General features: G+C 44.6%; 2 protein-coding genes and 1 long non-coding RNA gene across 16 annotated transcripts in view; 2 read left to right on the forward strand and 1 right to left on the reverse strand.

Annotated features, from left to right (window-relative positions):
- Positions 1 to 9,629, forward strand: FRG1 (FSHD region gene 1). Of its 2 annotated transcripts, XM_083458485.1 has the most exons (9): positions 1 to 132; positions 1,067 to 1,134; positions 2,911 to 3,033; positions 3,879 to 3,933; positions 4,930 to 5,044; positions 5,525 to 5,629; positions 6,347 to 6,438; positions 7,558 to 7,668; positions 9,487 to 9,629. In XM_083458485.1, the coding sequence occupies exons 1-9, from the start codon at positions 71 to 73 to the stop codon at positions 9,521 to 9,523; spliced, it is 768 nt and encodes a 255-aa protein (XP_083314611.1). In that variant the 5' UTR covers positions 1 to 70; the 3' UTR covers positions 9,524 to 9,629. The 2 variants fall into 2 exon arrangements, with proteins under 2 accessions (XP_083314611.1, XP_083314610.1); XM_083458484.1 differs by lacking the exon at positions 9,487 to 9,629 and having other exon boundaries at positions 7,558 to 7,741.
- Positions 9,142 to 13,833, reverse strand: LOC310657410. Its single transcript, XR_014501757.1, has 2 exons — positions 13,680 to 13,833; positions 9,142 to 9,349 (listed from the first exon to the last, which is right to left on the reverse strand). It is a non-coding gene; the product is annotated as an uncharacterized lncRNA (long non-coding RNA).
- SPATA18 (spermatogenesis associated 18) overlaps positions 12,714 to 15,231 on the forward strand; it is a 23,374-nt gene continuing 20,856 nt past the window's right edge. For 4 of the 13 annotated variants that reach the window (XM_083458346.1, XM_083458351.1, XM_083458344.1 and 1 more), the window contains exons 1-2: positions 12,714 to 12,832; positions 13,377 to 13,469. In XM_083458346.1, coding sequence (XP_083314472.1) covers positions 13,383 to 13,469 — 87 coding nt within the window. In that variant the 5' untranslated portion in view covers positions 12,714 to 12,832; positions 13,377 to 13,382. Of the gene's footprint in view, positions 12,833 to 13,072; positions 13,470 to 13,979; positions 14,123 to 15,231 lie in introns of those variants that run through there. The other 9 variants (XR_014515373.1, XR_014515374.1, XR_014515375.1 and 6 more) reach the window with 4 other exon arrangements.

Raw genomic sequence — 15,231 nt, forward strand, 5'->3', positions numbered from 1 at the left:
CGGCAGTGGGAAGAAAGGTCGAGGAGGGGCGGAGCTTGTGCCTCCGCGGCTTCCGTAGAAGTGGCCAAACATGGCGGAGTATTCTGCTGTCAGAAGAACCAAGCTGGTTCTGAAGGGGACGAAATCGAAAAGGTGAGGCTCTTCCTCCGGGTCGGGTTTCCCCAGGTGCTGGGAAGAGGAGGTGGGATCCTGCCTTCTGCCTTCGAGTCGGGGCCTCGGTTGCGGGGTCCGAAAATCATCACCGTCGTGGTGAAATGCCTCTGAGCGTGTGCAGAGCGCCTTCTCCCTCTCCGCTGCGCGTAGTGGAGAGGGGAAGGCGCTCTGCACACGCTCAGAGGCATTTCACCACGACGGTGGTGATTTCGGGCGGGCGCAGTTTCGGCGTCAGGAAATAACGAATTCCCTCGGGGAGCTTTGAACCCCGGCGTCTCTTCCTCGCGGGAAAACCGTGTCGTGCTTTTTAAGGCGAAAGAGGAGCCCTGCTGGAAGCGCCCGGTCGAGGCTAAGGGGGATTGTGCGCTTCCCCCCTTCTGTTCTGCCTCTTTCTATATGCAGAAACTCCGCTTCGCGACTCAGGAGTTCGGGGTTTTATGTAAGTAGCCTGTCTCCTGATTAAGGCGAAAGATCGCGGTTGGACATTATTATTACTATTTCATTTTATTTTATTTTATTTTATTTATATACTACCCTATACCTGAGGGTCTCAGGGCAGTTCACAGAATAAAATCAAGATATAAAACCACAAAATATACAATAAAAATAAAAACAGCAACCCAGTATCCCCCCCCCCCCCCGCCACACTTCTCCCAGATTCTTTTCTCTGTTGGGCTGAGGAGGTCCAGCACTGATTCCATCTACAGCCCTGGAGTAAAACTTGTGCCTTGTCTGAATCAGAATAGTGGTTCACGTTCACTTGCAGCCTTTGTGATAAATGGGGCTTCTCTGGTATGCACATCTTTCCCTAAACGAAAAATGTTTGTTTCTCTTGGTAGTACCTGTTTGGGGATTGCGTATCATACACAAAGTATGCAATTGATTTTTTTTCCCCTTCTGTGTCATTTTGCAGTAAGAAGAAAAACAAAGATAAAAAACGGAAAAGAGATGAAGATGCTGAGGATAAACTTGATATTGTTGGTAAGCTCATTTTTCCACAAAGGGGCATGAAGGAGAACACTGATAGTCCTTTGCCGCTCCCTAGTTGTTTTCCTGCTGCCCTGTCCTGAGCTGAGCCATGGCTTGGCTTAGTGCAGTGGTTTTCAACCAGTATGCTGTGGCACCCTGGGGTGCCTTAAATCAGTGTTTCCCAACCTTGGGCCTCCAGCTGTTTTTCGAACTACAATTCCCAACATCCCTGACCACTGGTCTTGCTAGCTGAGGATTATGGGAGTTGTAGTCCAAAAACAGCTGGAGGCCCAAGGTTGGGAAATGCTGCCTTAAATGGTCAGGGATGCTGCGGGCAACACTGGTCTCTGTTCCTCTTTCCTTCCCTCCCTCCTCTGATGCCCTCTCATGCCTCTGCCTCCCAGTGGCTTACACAGCTGTTTGTTGCAGCAGCCCTGGCTACAAGCTCCCCATACAAATGGTGCCTCTGGGGCTGGCCAGGGGGTGCTGGTTGCTGGGAGCTGAGGGAGCTCAGAGACCAGGGATGGCTGTGGCAGCTGCCCAGAAGACTCCCAAGGGAGTGGAGAGGAGAGGAGGCTGAGGGAGCATTCCACAAGCGAGGGTGTTTGAAAAAGAGTGAGAGGCTGCCAGCTCTGCAGGCAAGGGGTGACGTAACTGAGTCCCACTGAGTCTCACAGGGGTGCCGCAGAAATAATGTCAAGGGAGCTGTCTACTCAAAATGGTTGAAAACCTCTGGTTTAGTGTGTTGTGTGAACCCAGTCTTGTGGCTTAACCCTTCCAAACAACCTGTGAGCTGTAAAGGATGAGACAAACCTTTGCTACAGCTTATGGTTTGCTTGGAAAGAGGTAAACCACAAGCCCTAGTTCAGATGACACACTAAGCCAAACCACAGTTTAGCTCAGCATAGCAGTAAAATGAGGAGGAGCAAAGCAGCTGTGACCTCCTCTTCATTTGCACTAAGCCATGGGTTAGCTTAGCTTTACATGTAAGCTGAGCCTTAGTTGGCTATCAGACTGAGAATTTTGCTTTTAAAAAGCAGCATACTTTATTGTGTATTAATTATTTTTGTATGCCCCCCTTCCACCAATAGGTCCATGGTGTCATACATAGTTCTTTTATCCTCACAGCAACATTGTAAGGAAGGTTGGCTGAGAGACAGTGACTGGCCCAAAGTTCATAACAGGCTTCATGGCTGAGTGGGGATTTGAACCTGGGTCTCTCCAATCCTGGTCAAAGTCTCTAGCCACTGCATCATGCTTTCATGCTGACTCTCAGTTGTTCCCTTATAAAAATCGAAAGACATGGACTATTCATTACAAGATATGCTCTAAGCAGCCTCTGATCTTCAGAGGAGCATGAAGGAAGTAGATGGAAGCATCCAGAATGTCATATTTGTACTTATTTGAATTGCCATATCTGTATTGTATTCAACATTCCTGGTGTGATTTTGGTGTCCAAACCATGAGTGTGCTTGCATTATGATCAAATAAGCAGTCCTGCAGCTTTCTTGTATGCCTGGCCAGAAGCATTTGTTCTTAGTAGCTTTCAACACTGCAGAATTTGTTTCTTCCCAAACCAAAGATTACAAAAAGATCTTTTCAGCTCTTTAATTGTTTCTTGTCACTAACAGTTTTTAAGTTTATTAAGTAAACTGTCATTGTGCATTATGCTTGGTTAAGATGGAAAAGTTGCTTTGTTTCTTGGTCTCTTCAAAACATTCCCAGCAAACAATTGTGAAGAAAACAACAAATGTGTTCGTGTTTCTTTTTTGTTTCCTCTCTTATTAGAAGGGTGGTGGACTGTATCAAATTTTGGTGAAATCACAGGAACCGTAGCAATAGAGATGGGTCTTGGAACCTATATCAGTGCTCTTGACAATGGCCTTTTTACCCTTGGAGCACCGCATAAAGGTTGGTATTGGCAAAGGTGGAGGGAAATTTTCTCCCTCCCTATCTCATTTTTGGCATGGGTAAGTAAGGCTCACTTATTTTGATGATTCTGTATTGCCCTGTGGCACCAGCTGCACCAACCCAGCTTTCCAAATAAGTCCAAAAGAGTTTCCAGACTGTGCACATATTTAACCTACCCACACATATCTATGTTATTTATTTGTAGTAATGAATTTTTGGTAAATTATGCTGACCACATTATTTAGCTGTCAGTTTTTGAAAATGGACCAGTGTAGCCTTTATCCTGTACAAATTTGCATCTTGTGCTCTAGTAGCTGAGTGCAAAATGTTTATCAGAAAATCAACCTTTCGCTATATAAGTGGATTGTTATTTATTTCAGTATGGAAAACAGAGAAGTGTGTGCATTGAGAATGGGAAAACAAAACAACTTGCAGTAGAACCATTAATATTTTTGCCCTTAAATTAGTCACATGCATTCATTTAAATGAATTTAAATTTATAGCGGGAAGGTAAACGGCGTTTCCGTGTGCTGCGCTGGTGCTGGCTCGCCAGAGCAGCTTCGTCACGCTGGCCACGTGACCCGGAAGTATCTCTGGACAGCGCTGGCCCCCGGCCTCTTAAGTGAGATGGGCGCACAACCCTAGAGTCGGACACGACTGGCCCGTACGGGCAGGGGTACCTTTACCTTTACCTTTTATTCATTTAAATGGGTCTGTTCTGAGTATGGCTAAAATTGGATACAACTCAACGTCCCTAGTGCCTTTGGTATATCTTCTCTTGCATCAGCAGTTCATAACAGGATTCTCTGGCCTGTGTGTGTCTAATTTCTTTTTAATGCTTCCAGATGAAGGGCCATACCCTCCTGAACAATTTACTGCTGTCAAGCTTTCAGATTCAAGGTAGTTACTCACCTTGGCTTTATATTAACCATTAAGTTAACCAGGCTTTCTTAGGTTACTGGACACAAGAGTGTTTGAAACTGCCTTTCCTTAGATTTACTTTCTAATCCTAGCTTAGAAACAGTGTTTTGCCCCTTTGATAAACTAGATGTGAGACCTAAATAAAGGAATGTGGTAGAGTACATCTTGTGCATGTCCATGGATGCATGGATTAAAAATTTCGGACTCAGAGTTGGGTCGTGACACCTCTGCAGTTGCTAAAGCATGCATTTGTGATTTATAGATTATTAGGCAGAATTGTTCTCTGCAGAGGAAAATAAAGTCGTTCCAAGGTTACTCTAATTCTCTAACTTGCCTAAAGTAAGCTTATTTGTGTTGTTTGTTCTCATTTTGGGTAATTAGTTCTGTTTCTGGTAGAGTTGAGGGTGGGGACAATAGACCTATGTGGCTACCTGAAATCTTATTCAATACTGCTGGCTTCTGAGATTTCAGTAAGCGTTGCGCTTATGATTACAAGCTTTCACCATTCAAGGAGGAGTGTCAAACAAAATTAATGGACTATGCTGAAATGGCAAAACTTAATGGAAGAATAAACCAAGAAGAAGAAACTTTTAATAAAGAAAGGGCAAAATACGTGGACTATCTGAAAAACTATTGTAAACAATTTAATTCATTAGCAGGACTAACTCAACAAGCAGATAAGCATATTTGTCAAAGAAATATTAGGGATTAAATAATAATTGGAATTAATTTGAAGATGCAGCAAGCAAACTATAATATAAGAAACCACAGAAGGGAGAGAGTCAAATGGTGTATTTTATTGGAAAGTTTGTGTAATTTGCATGATTGTTATAAAACTGAAATTTGGAAAATGAAAGTTATTAAAACAAACAAACTTTCAAAAGATCCTGGAACATAATTTGAAAACCATAGCCCTTGATAATGAACTAATCAATTTCCAATGTCATAACTTGCTTATTTGCTTCTTTTTCTAAGAATTGCATTGAAATCTGGCTATGGTAAATACCTTGGCATTAATTCAGATGGGCTGGTTATTGGACGTTCTGATGCAATAGGTTCGAGGGAGCAGTGGGAGCCAGTGTTTCAAGAGGCAAGTGTCAGCAGTCATTCTTAATACATAATGTCTTAATACATAATGCAATGGTTTTAGATTATAGCTGCTTTTATTGATATCAGATGGCAGTGATGCAGCATTAACTAAGAGGCCATATCAAAATTTCAGAAGTGGCTGTTTCATTCTATCATACTGAAATAGTTTTATAGCCTTGAAAATAATGTTTAGCTTGGCAAATACAGCATTGAAACTGATCCACAAATACCAAGTTTGAATTCTAAATTGCATTCTCAAATGCCAATGTTGTAATTGTCATAAAATGACAAGAGGGCTAATTATGAGTTTTAAAATCAACATGCGGAATGAGTTTAAGTTTTAAATTGAAATTAACGGGTTTTGAATGAAGTGGATTGTTACAGCGCTATTGAAGCAATATCGGATAAAATTGTGAGACGTTCTTGTAGGAACATAATAATAGTCTTCCTAATTTGTCTTGATTTTATTTTTTCCCTTCAGGGGAAAATGGCGCTGTTAGCAGCAAACAGCTGCTTTATCAGCTGTAATGAAGAAGGCGATATTGTAGCCAAAAGTAAAACTGCAGATAACGAGGAAATGATTAAGGTAATTCAAATGGCCTGTATGTGCAGTTCTTATATTTGTCTGTGTGACTGTTTAAAGGGAAAATGCAGAAACGGACAGAATATTTCAATGTGGAACTTCTTCAGTGGCTGTCACAAGCAAAATAATTGTTTAACCCAAGCGTATGTTGCCTGGTCAGATGACTTGAAGCATCCATTTTAACTGGAATGCATCTCTGTTCTGAACTTCTTCTCTCTTTTTTACTGAAAGGGAGGAGTCTCACTGATTTTAGCTGAAAGAGCTGGTGGGGAGTCAAACTGGGTTTTAGACTGCATTGCTTCAGAAGGTAGATAGGGCTTCAATTTGCATAGCAGAGTGCTCTACCCTGCCCAGGGTAAACTAGACATGTGCTCTAACCTAGCTGCATACTCGATTTTTTCCTGCTCCCCCAGTAGTCCTTGCAGTATGCACGCCCTGTCTCCCCATATTGACCACTGTTGCTAATGTGATATGTCAATATGATATTTCTTCAGTTTGCATATATGTGTAAATGCATTTGCAGAGGCATTACAAGAAGATTTTGTCAGAGCAGCTCCTTTGCATACTGGTGTGTGACTGTTGTATTCAGTGTCCAGTGAAACTGAAAAGCAAATCAGGGGAGAATAATATCAAGAGAGAGGATAGAATATTTTGGCCTTTGAATTTTTTCAGTTAAACCAACCGTAAAACAGCACTGTCTCTCCTCATACTTCTTTTTAGATCAGGACGTGTGCTGAAAAGGAAGCCAAGCAAAAGGATGACATTGCGGAAGAAGACCAAGGAAATGTTAAGCAATGTGAAATCAATTACGTGTACGTAACAAGGGTTTCTTGGCTAAAAATAAAACAAAAGCAAGTTGTATTGGAGTGCAAATAACCCCTAGTTTCCTTGATCAAAAACCTTTGGGTCCCGATCCTTGTGTAAACATGTTAAAAGCTGAAGAAAGTTTATCATCATGAGGATCTGGTGGGTTTTGTTCTAAGGATCAACTTTATTTCACAGATGTGCTTTTGTTTTCAGATGCAAGCCTGATACATTGCACCACTTGTCTTTCTGTTTATCTCTAGTATAATCCATAAATGGAACTTTTTTACATTTATGATTTTTTTGGATATTTGTTTTATAACAAACGCAACACCCTTTCTTCCCCCACCCACAATACCTCTTTAATTCCTTAGTGGGGCTTTTAAATGCATGGTATAGGCTTATTGGGACGCGGGTGGCACTGTGGTTTAAACCACAGAGCCTAGGACTTGCCGATCAGAAGGTCGGCGGTTTGAATCCCTGCGACGGTGAGCTCCCGTTGCTCGGTCCCAGCTCCTGCCAACCTAGCAGTTCGAAAGCACGTCAAAGTGCAAGTAGATAAATGGGTACCACTCCAGCGGGAAGGTAAACGGCATTTCCGTGTGCTGCTTTGGTTTGCCAGAAGCGGCTTAGTCATGCTGGCCACATGACCCAGAGGCTGTATGCCGGCTCCCTCAGCCAATAAAGCGAGATGAGCCCTGCAACCCCAGAGTCGGTCATGACTGGACCTAATAGTCAGGGGTCCCTTTACCTTACCATAGGCTTATTAATGTTTGCAAGTGTGATTTGCAACAGCTTGCTGAAGGTTATCCTCACCCCTAACAGGAATGTGTCCTCCTCCAAGTTAGCACAAACTGGAAGGATCTCAAAGCAGACCAATTCACTGCCCATATCCAACAGTTTTCCAGCTGGCATTCCACATTATGTGGTTCTTGGAGGCAACTGGGCATGCTCTGTCCCCAAGGCACTCTACTTTACTTTGTATACCTCTTAGATCCCTTGGAGTTCACTGATACTCTGCATTTTTTATTTCTCAGTGGGCTTGTTTTGGCTGCAGTCCTATCGACACTCGGCCACTGTATTTCGTACAGGCTGAAGATATTTACCTTCTGCATTTTTCTTTCCAGGAAGAAGTTTCAGAGTTTTCAAGACCGTAAACTAAAAGTAAGCCAAGAAGACAGTAAAGCTCTGAAAAAAGCTAGGAAAGAAGGCACCTTTCACGAGGCACTGTTGGACAGGTACTCTTTCTGTTGCAATGGGATAGCAGTTGTCAGACGTGGTGAGCAGCTGTGCTAGCAAACACAAAAAACTTGCAAACACAGTATTATAAGAGCTGTTTTGCAAGAATGCCCTGTACGCCAAAAATGAGCTTATCAGGAAGTATGGCTTGCTCTCTCTGTGCTGTGATACTTTTCTACATGTTGTCGTTTAGTCGTGTCCGACTCTTCGTGACCCCATGGACCAGAGCACGCCAGGCACTCCTGTCTTCCACTGCCACCCGTAGTTTGGTCAGATTCATGTTTGTAGCTTCGAGAACACTGTCTAACCATCTCGTCCTCTGTCGTCCCCTTCTCCTTGTGCCCTCCATCTTTCCCAACATCAGGGTCTTTTCCAGTGAGTCTTGGAGCCTCAGCTTCACGATCTGTCCTTCCAGAGAGCACTCAGGGCTGATTTCCTTAATAATGTATAGGTTTGATCTTCTTGCCATCCACGGGACTCTCAAGAGTCTCCTCCAGCACCATAATTCAAAAGCATCAATTCTTTGGCGATCAGCCTTCTTGATGGTCCAGCTCTCACTTCCATACATCATTACTCGGAAAACCATAGCTTTAACTATACGGACCTTTGTTGGCAAGGTGGTGTCTCTGCTTTTTAGGATGCTGTCTAGGTTTGTCATTGCTTTTCTCCCAAGAAGCAGGCGTCTTTTAATTTTGCAGCTGCTGTCACCATCTGCAGTGATCATGGAGCCCCAGAAAGTAAAATCTCTCACTGCCTCCATTTCTTCCCCTTCTATTTGCCAGGAGGTGATGGGACCAGTGGCCATGATCTTTGTTTTTTTGATGTTGAGCTTCAAACCATATTTTGCGCTCTCCTCTTTCTACATGAGGTGTTCCTAATTTCCCATAGGGGAGTGTTCATTTGTGCAGCTGCTTCTACTTCCACTGTGAAGCAATGCAGCAGTTCAACCATTTAACTGGATGCTTGTGTAGACAAGGGCTCAGCTGAATGTAAAGCATTGCTATTGGATTGTGGCCTCCAGTGATGGAAAAGCTCTGGATTGTTTTGGACACTGGCTGCTTTACATGTGCACATCCATCCCTTGACGTTGCAGTTGTCAGATGGTGGGCATATAGATATGAACTTGTCCTTAGTCTGCCGTATTCTACAAAATGTACTAATGTATACTGGCAGATTTCATGCAGCTATACTTACATGCAGCTGCTACTCAAAGCTCTTCCAAGAGGGATTAAAAAAAAAAAAAATGTTGAGTGCCATTGAGCATTACAACCCACAGTGGCTGATTGCCTTCTTAAAAGTAAACTCTTATCATGAGTGGTGCCTGTGTATGATGAACTTCAATACTGAAACGTACATACTCATCGCTGTTTGTATACTTTGTCCATATCCGGTGCGATCTCGATAATGGCGTTATCGGACCTAAGGTGACTGTTAACAGAGCTGTTTAGCACTGTAGAAAGAATACGCTTCAGTCTTTGATTAACTTTCATCATGCTTTTCATCAGTTTACATGGCAAAGAGATGGTAAGCTAACTGGACTGTAGCTTTGTATAAATTCTGTGCGAAGGTGTGAGTTGGCACTTCCACTTTTGGCATCACGTACCATTGGCATGCAGCCCCTGGAGAATTGGCCAAGGGGGAATATGGCCCTTGAGCCAAAATAAATTTGCCACTCCTGCCCTAAATAGAAATTAATAATGAACCACCTCTGTCTTTTAAAAGGGTGCCAGTACTAATTCTACTTTATTGACAGTTGTATTACTTAGATGTACCAATCATTTTACCTTGCCTTTCCCCTACCCCACTTTGTCTTGCAGGAGATCAAAATTGAAAGCTGACAGATACTGCAAATAGTCAGAACAGAAGCTGGCCTTCCATATATTTTCACTTCCTTTATTCGGTGTGTTAATTCTTTTCTTTTTAATAAAACTTTTGTTGTTGTTGTTAAAGTAGATTTTAATTACACTGACTTTGTCTCTTCTTTTGGAAGTAAAGTGTTCATTTTAAAATGGAGAATAGATCATGTTTTTATATGGTGCCATATTGTCAGCGGGCTAGGGGGAAAGGTGAGAGCTGTTTCCTAGTTCTGCTGGATCTCTCAGCGGCCTTTGACACCATTGACCATAACATCCTTCTGGACTGTCTAGAGGGACTGGGAGCTGGGGGCACTGTCATGCAGTGGTTCCTCTCCTTCCTCCTGGGCCGTGTCCAGAAACTGGTGTTGGGGGATGAGTGTTCAGACCCATGGGCCCTCACTTGTGGGGTGCCTCAGTGTTCCGTCCTCTCCCCCATGTCTTTTACCTTCTATATGAAGCCTCTGGGAGAGATCATCAGGGGGTTTGGGCTGGGTGTTCATCAGTAGGCAGATGACACCCAGCTCTACCTCTCCTTTAAATCAGAGCCAGTGAAGGCGGTCAATGTGCTGTGTGAGTGCCTGGAGGCAGTTGGAGGAAGGATGGCAATTAACAGATTGAGGTTGAATCCTGACAAGACAGAAGTACTGTTTTGGGGGGACGGGGCGGGTGGGTGCGAGGGACTCCCTGGTCCTGAATGGGTAACTGTGCCCCTGAAGGAACAGGTGCGCAGCCTGGGAGTCATTTTGGACTCACAGCTGTCCATGGAGGCGCAGGTTAATTCTGTGTCCAGGGCAGCTGTCTACCAGCTCCATCTGGTACGCAGGCTGAGACCCTACCTGCCCGCAGACTGTCTCACCAGAGTGGTGCATGCTCTAGTTATCTCCTGCTTGGACTACTGCAGTGCGCTCTACATGGGGCTGCCTTTGAAGGTGGCCCGGAAACTGCAATTAATCCAGAATGTGGCAGCTAGACTGGTGACTGGGAGTGGCTGCCGGAACCACATAACACCGGTCCTGAGAGATCTGCATTGGCTCCCAGTCAATTTCCGAGCACAATTCAAAGTTTTGGTGCTGACCTTTAAAGCCCTGAACGGCCTCGATCCTGCATACCTGAAGGAGCATCTCCAGACCCATCGTTCATCCTGGACAGTGAGATCCAGCACCAAGGGCCTTCTGGCAGTTCCCTCATTGCGAGAAGTGAGGTTACAGGGAACCAGACAGAGGGCCTTCTTGGTAGTGGCACCCGCCCTGTGGAACGCCCTCCCATCAGATGTGAAGGAAATAAACAACTATCCTATTTTTAAAAGACATCTGAAGGCAGCCCTGTTTAGGGAAGTTTTTAATATTTAATCCTACATTGTTTTTAACACTCGATTGGGAGCTGCCCAGAGTGGCTGGGGAAACTCAGCCAGATGGGCGGGATATAAATAAATAAATAAATATTATTATAACATGCAAATCTTTACTCAGAAGTTGGGAGTGCGGTCACACATTTTGGACCCGTGCAAGTAACCTACAAACAACAAAAAATTACATTGGGTGGAACATGTGAAGTAAACAAGTAAAAGACATATTTTCGCCACAATATGAAATTCTTTCTAACAAATTGTAGTGGCCAAAGCTGAGGGTGGGAGCCTGGCATTCAAACTTCCCCCCCAAAATATGTTCTAAAACCCTTTAAGGAAATATCAGGGAGGGGTGTTTTCAAAAAAGACATTTGTCATGCGTGTGAAGGGAAATTTATGGCAGCGTGGGGGAATGTATGAATATTTGTCTATACCAGGTTCTACTCAGAAATCAATATACCTCGTATTGCCTTATGCCTAATACATCTGTTGGCTCAATATATTTAAAATAAATACAGTATTTATTTGAAGATCAAGTGGGCACATACTGCATTGTGCCACCAGAGGGCCCCATTCTCTTTAGACTGAGTCAGTCCTGGTCAGTCAACATAGGGGGAAAGGTGGGGAAAGCTGGTATATAATACACTGCTGAAAGTTGCATCATTTTTTAAAAAAAACTCCATGTCTTTGAAACTCCCTGAAAATGGAAAACATAGCAGAGTTAAGAAACTTCTGCCTGTTGGTGGAAGCTTTCTGTTTGTGGAGAGGGTTTTAAAATCAGCATTCAAAAGAGGTTACACACATAACACAAGCACAAAATCTATACTTCTCTCTTTAGATAGAAGTCCCCTTCGAGACAAACATAGCAGTGTCGGGTAGCTGGCAACACAAACACAAAGCTCCACCACCCCTCCACAAGTTGTGCAAAAGTCTCTTTATTCTTCTAAACCAGTTTCAAATAAACATTTAAAACCAAGATGTGTTTCTTGAACAGTAGCACATTGTGGCACATGGCAAAGTATTTGTGGCGTCAAGGAAATCCAGTTTTCCGAGTCAACCACATGGAAAGCCTTATTATTCCATTTCACGGGGTGCAAAGGGGTAAGGATTTGGATTGACAAAAGGCTTAAACCACCCCACCCCCCAAAATTGGGGCGTGAGTGTAGACCCACCCAGAGTTGCATTTTGCTAGTGAAGTGACTGGCTTTTGTTTTTAAAAGTTAGCATATTGATATGGTTGACATTGGATTATTTCATGAATATACCACGCAAACTAACACTGTGCTCTACTTTCCTGTCTCAGTTGAGGTTCAGCAGCAAAACCATGCTTTGCCTCATCTGAATGTAACCGCAAGCTATATTTTGCTGCTAAATCTGATGTGGGAGGTGGAATTGAGAGTGGAGAAGTTGAAGGAGCACATGAGCAACTGGGTTTGGTTCATGTAGTGCCTAAATGTGATGTAGCATTATTTTTTAACTACTCCATGTGCGATCCATCGAGGGAGGGAGGGCAAATCGGCTACCAGCTCGTGAGCTGCACTGACGACCTGCTTCCTTGCATGCATGGAGATTCCCAAAAGAGGGGACAGTCCCTGGAGGGGGGGGTCGTGGGCGTGGTCTCTTTCCCAGGGGCGGAGTTATAGTGGTCTTTTAAATGTCCATTACGCAAAGCCATAGCTGTCAACGTTTCCCTTTTTTAAGGGAAATTCCCTTATTCCGAATAGGATTCCTCGCAAGAAAAGGGAAAAGTTGACAGCTATGCGCAAAGCCCTCGTGGGATTGATTTCTTCCCCCGTTATTATTTTTTTTAAAAATTGCATCTCCGGTGAGCGTAATAAAGGCCGTTTTGTGGCCTCGCTGTGCCTCACACGCGAGTTGCAAGCTTGGCGAGAGGTGGCCGGCAAGTTAGGGAGAGAAGAGGCGGCCGCAGAGACGAAGACCATGTGGGGAGTCTCCTGATGCGTAAGGAAACCCCTCCTCGAACTTGGGCCACTTGATTTAGCGGAGGGAGACACACACAAACACGCGCGCTCCTTTTCCTAGGATTTCCCCTCTTGGCTTCCAGCAGAGACCCAGCGGGATCGCTTTCCTCGGCTCCTCGAGTTCAGACCCGGAGGACCGGGAAGGCAGGGCCGAGGAGGGAGGTGGGGTTCTCGGCGTTGCTACAACCAAAAGGCTCCCTTCGCGCAGCCGCCGCGTCCCTGGCACCCGAGCAAAGCAAACGTCAGTTTGTTTAACAATCGCCGAGTATAAAATGCTCCAATCATAGAGGAGACTCGCGGAGGGGGGAAATAAGGCTGAGGTCAGCGCAAAGCCAACAAGCAGCAGCGGATCTCCCTTCGCCGATCTTCCCACCTTTGATACTCTAGGGCAGCTAAAAAGAAAAGTAAAATACCCGGGAAGCAGGCACATCGATGCTAGCTGTTTTGTAGGAAGGGAAGCCTCTTTCCCCAAAGCTTCTAGATCCGTCCTCCATTCACCCCCTGATCTCTCTCACCTTTGAAAGGGAGCCATGGCTGATAGCCTGAGAAGACTGATCAACAACGAGACCTGCAGGATTTTACAGGAGAAGTTGGAGAACTGGTATAAGGATTATCACGTGAGTGTGCGCAAACGCGTGTTTTGGAAATCGGCGCTCTGACTAATAACGATGGGGAGGCAGCTAGATGCATTTGCGATGTTGTCCCCTTTGAATCTGTACCAGGCAAAATATTAACTCATCTTCCCACCCACCCACCCGACCCTTGCTAAAACCTGAGTTGGCGAGGTGGAAACTGCAGGAAACGGCGAGATCGTTTCAGAAACTAACCTTAACTACAATGATATGGACATCTTTAGGAAAGATGGAGACGCTTAGCATTGCAACCAAGCGCAGCTTTGTGAGTTTGAGCTTGTTGCGCGGAGAGGTCGCTTTATGGCGGGAGATTAGGGCTGAGCTGGCGGTGTGTTGGAAACCTCCAGCCATTTCCCGGGAAAGTAGTAACTAAGGACGCCGGTTTTCAGCGCCAAGCAGACACTGTTGTGGTTGCCATGGTTATAGAACGCCACGATACTCTGCCCGGGAAACGTAGTAAGAACAGCAATGATTTGCAGCGAGGGATTGCTCAAGTCTCTTTCCCTCCTCCTCTACTGAGCTGTGATTGAGTCTTTTGATTCGGTTACAGCTAACCACATCTCCCCCTCACCCGAACATGTTATTTTCCCTTTATACATTTAACACCCTTAACTGTTTGTTTTAAGATTGGAACTACGGTACTTCTCTACATTTAATTTTTAATCCTCCTATTACCTCCAAGCAGCTCAGGCCAGCGTAAATGGCGATTTCCATTTTATCCTGACAACAACCCTGTGAGATAGGTCAAACTGAGGAACAGCAATTTCCCACGGTCACCCAGTGGATTTAATAGCTGAGATTTGAACCCTGATCTTCCCAGGCGAAGACTGGAACTAAAATGATAATGGTACACATGCAGCTGTTGTCAAAAACAGCAGCCCAGTACTGGTTCTCCTGTAACTTCAACTTAACCTGACATCACCACGGTGCATTTCCGTATAGAAACCAATTAATAGCACCTTCCAGCCTACATTCCTCTACTGGCGTTCTCTCCTCCAACTTCTGTGTCCACATTTTGTGTTCCAGAGTAGTGGCTTTTGGACGCATGATGTGTCCAGCACAGTGTTTGACTTTATATGAGTTGGATCTAACAGGAGTTTCAGGGATGGTTTGCCTATGCATGTATGCCACCTGATTACCATGGATGGCAGACAGCAGAATGTGTGAACTGGTTCAAGTGAAAAAAGCATTGTGCTATATTATATGATATTTCAGTTCTGTTTCTGGTGGTGTACCCATGGCAGTCTGTTTACACATGCAGATTATCACCTGATGCCATAAATCATGAAGAAACTAGCATGTGTGTTCTAATAAAGCCTGGCATAAGATTGTATAGATTGCATGCTTTACAAAAGCTATCTATCAATGCAAAATGCGGCACCTGGTAAGATCTTCGACCAAAACATAAACATGCCTGGCAGTAGGACTTTTTCTATTGTACTACACAGGAATTATTGGGACGCGGGTGGCGCTGTGGGTTAAAGCCTCAGTGCCTAGGGCTTGCCGATCGAAAGGTCGGCGGTTCGAATCCCCGCGGTGGGGTGCGCTCCCGCTGTTCGGTCCCAGCGCCTGCCAACCTAGCAGTTCGAAAGCACATCATAGTGCAAGTAGATAAATAGGGACCACTTACTAGCGGGAAGGTAAACGGCGTTTCCGTGTGCGGCTCTGGCTCGCCAGAGCAGCGATGTCACGCTGGCCAAGTGACCCGGAAGTGTCTTCGGACAGCGCTGGCCCTTGGCCTCTTTGA

Source organism: Podarcis tiliguerta, assembly GCF_965153285.1.
Source record: "Podarcis tiliguerta genome assembly, chromosome: 9".
Taxonomy (NCBI): domain Eukaryota; kingdom Metazoa; phylum Chordata; class Lepidosauria; order Squamata; family Lacertidae; genus Podarcis; species Podarcis tiliguerta.

What these genes read in the sequence shown, in the direction of transcription:
- FRG1 (XM_083458484.1), top strand. Translation starts at nt 71, where the DNA reads ATGGCGGAGTATTCTGCTGTCAGAAGAACCAAGCTGGTTCTGAAGGGG. An exon ending in CCTTGGAGCACCGCATAAAG is followed by an intron (nt 3,034 to 3,878) that starts GTTGGTATTGGC and finishes TAATGCTTCCAG; the next exon opens with ATGAAGGGCCATACCCTCCT. An exon ending in ATAACGAGGAAATGATTAAG is followed by an intron (nt 5,630 to 6,346) that starts GTAATTCAAATG and finishes ACTTCTTTTTAG; the next exon opens with ATCAGGACGTGTGCTGAAAA.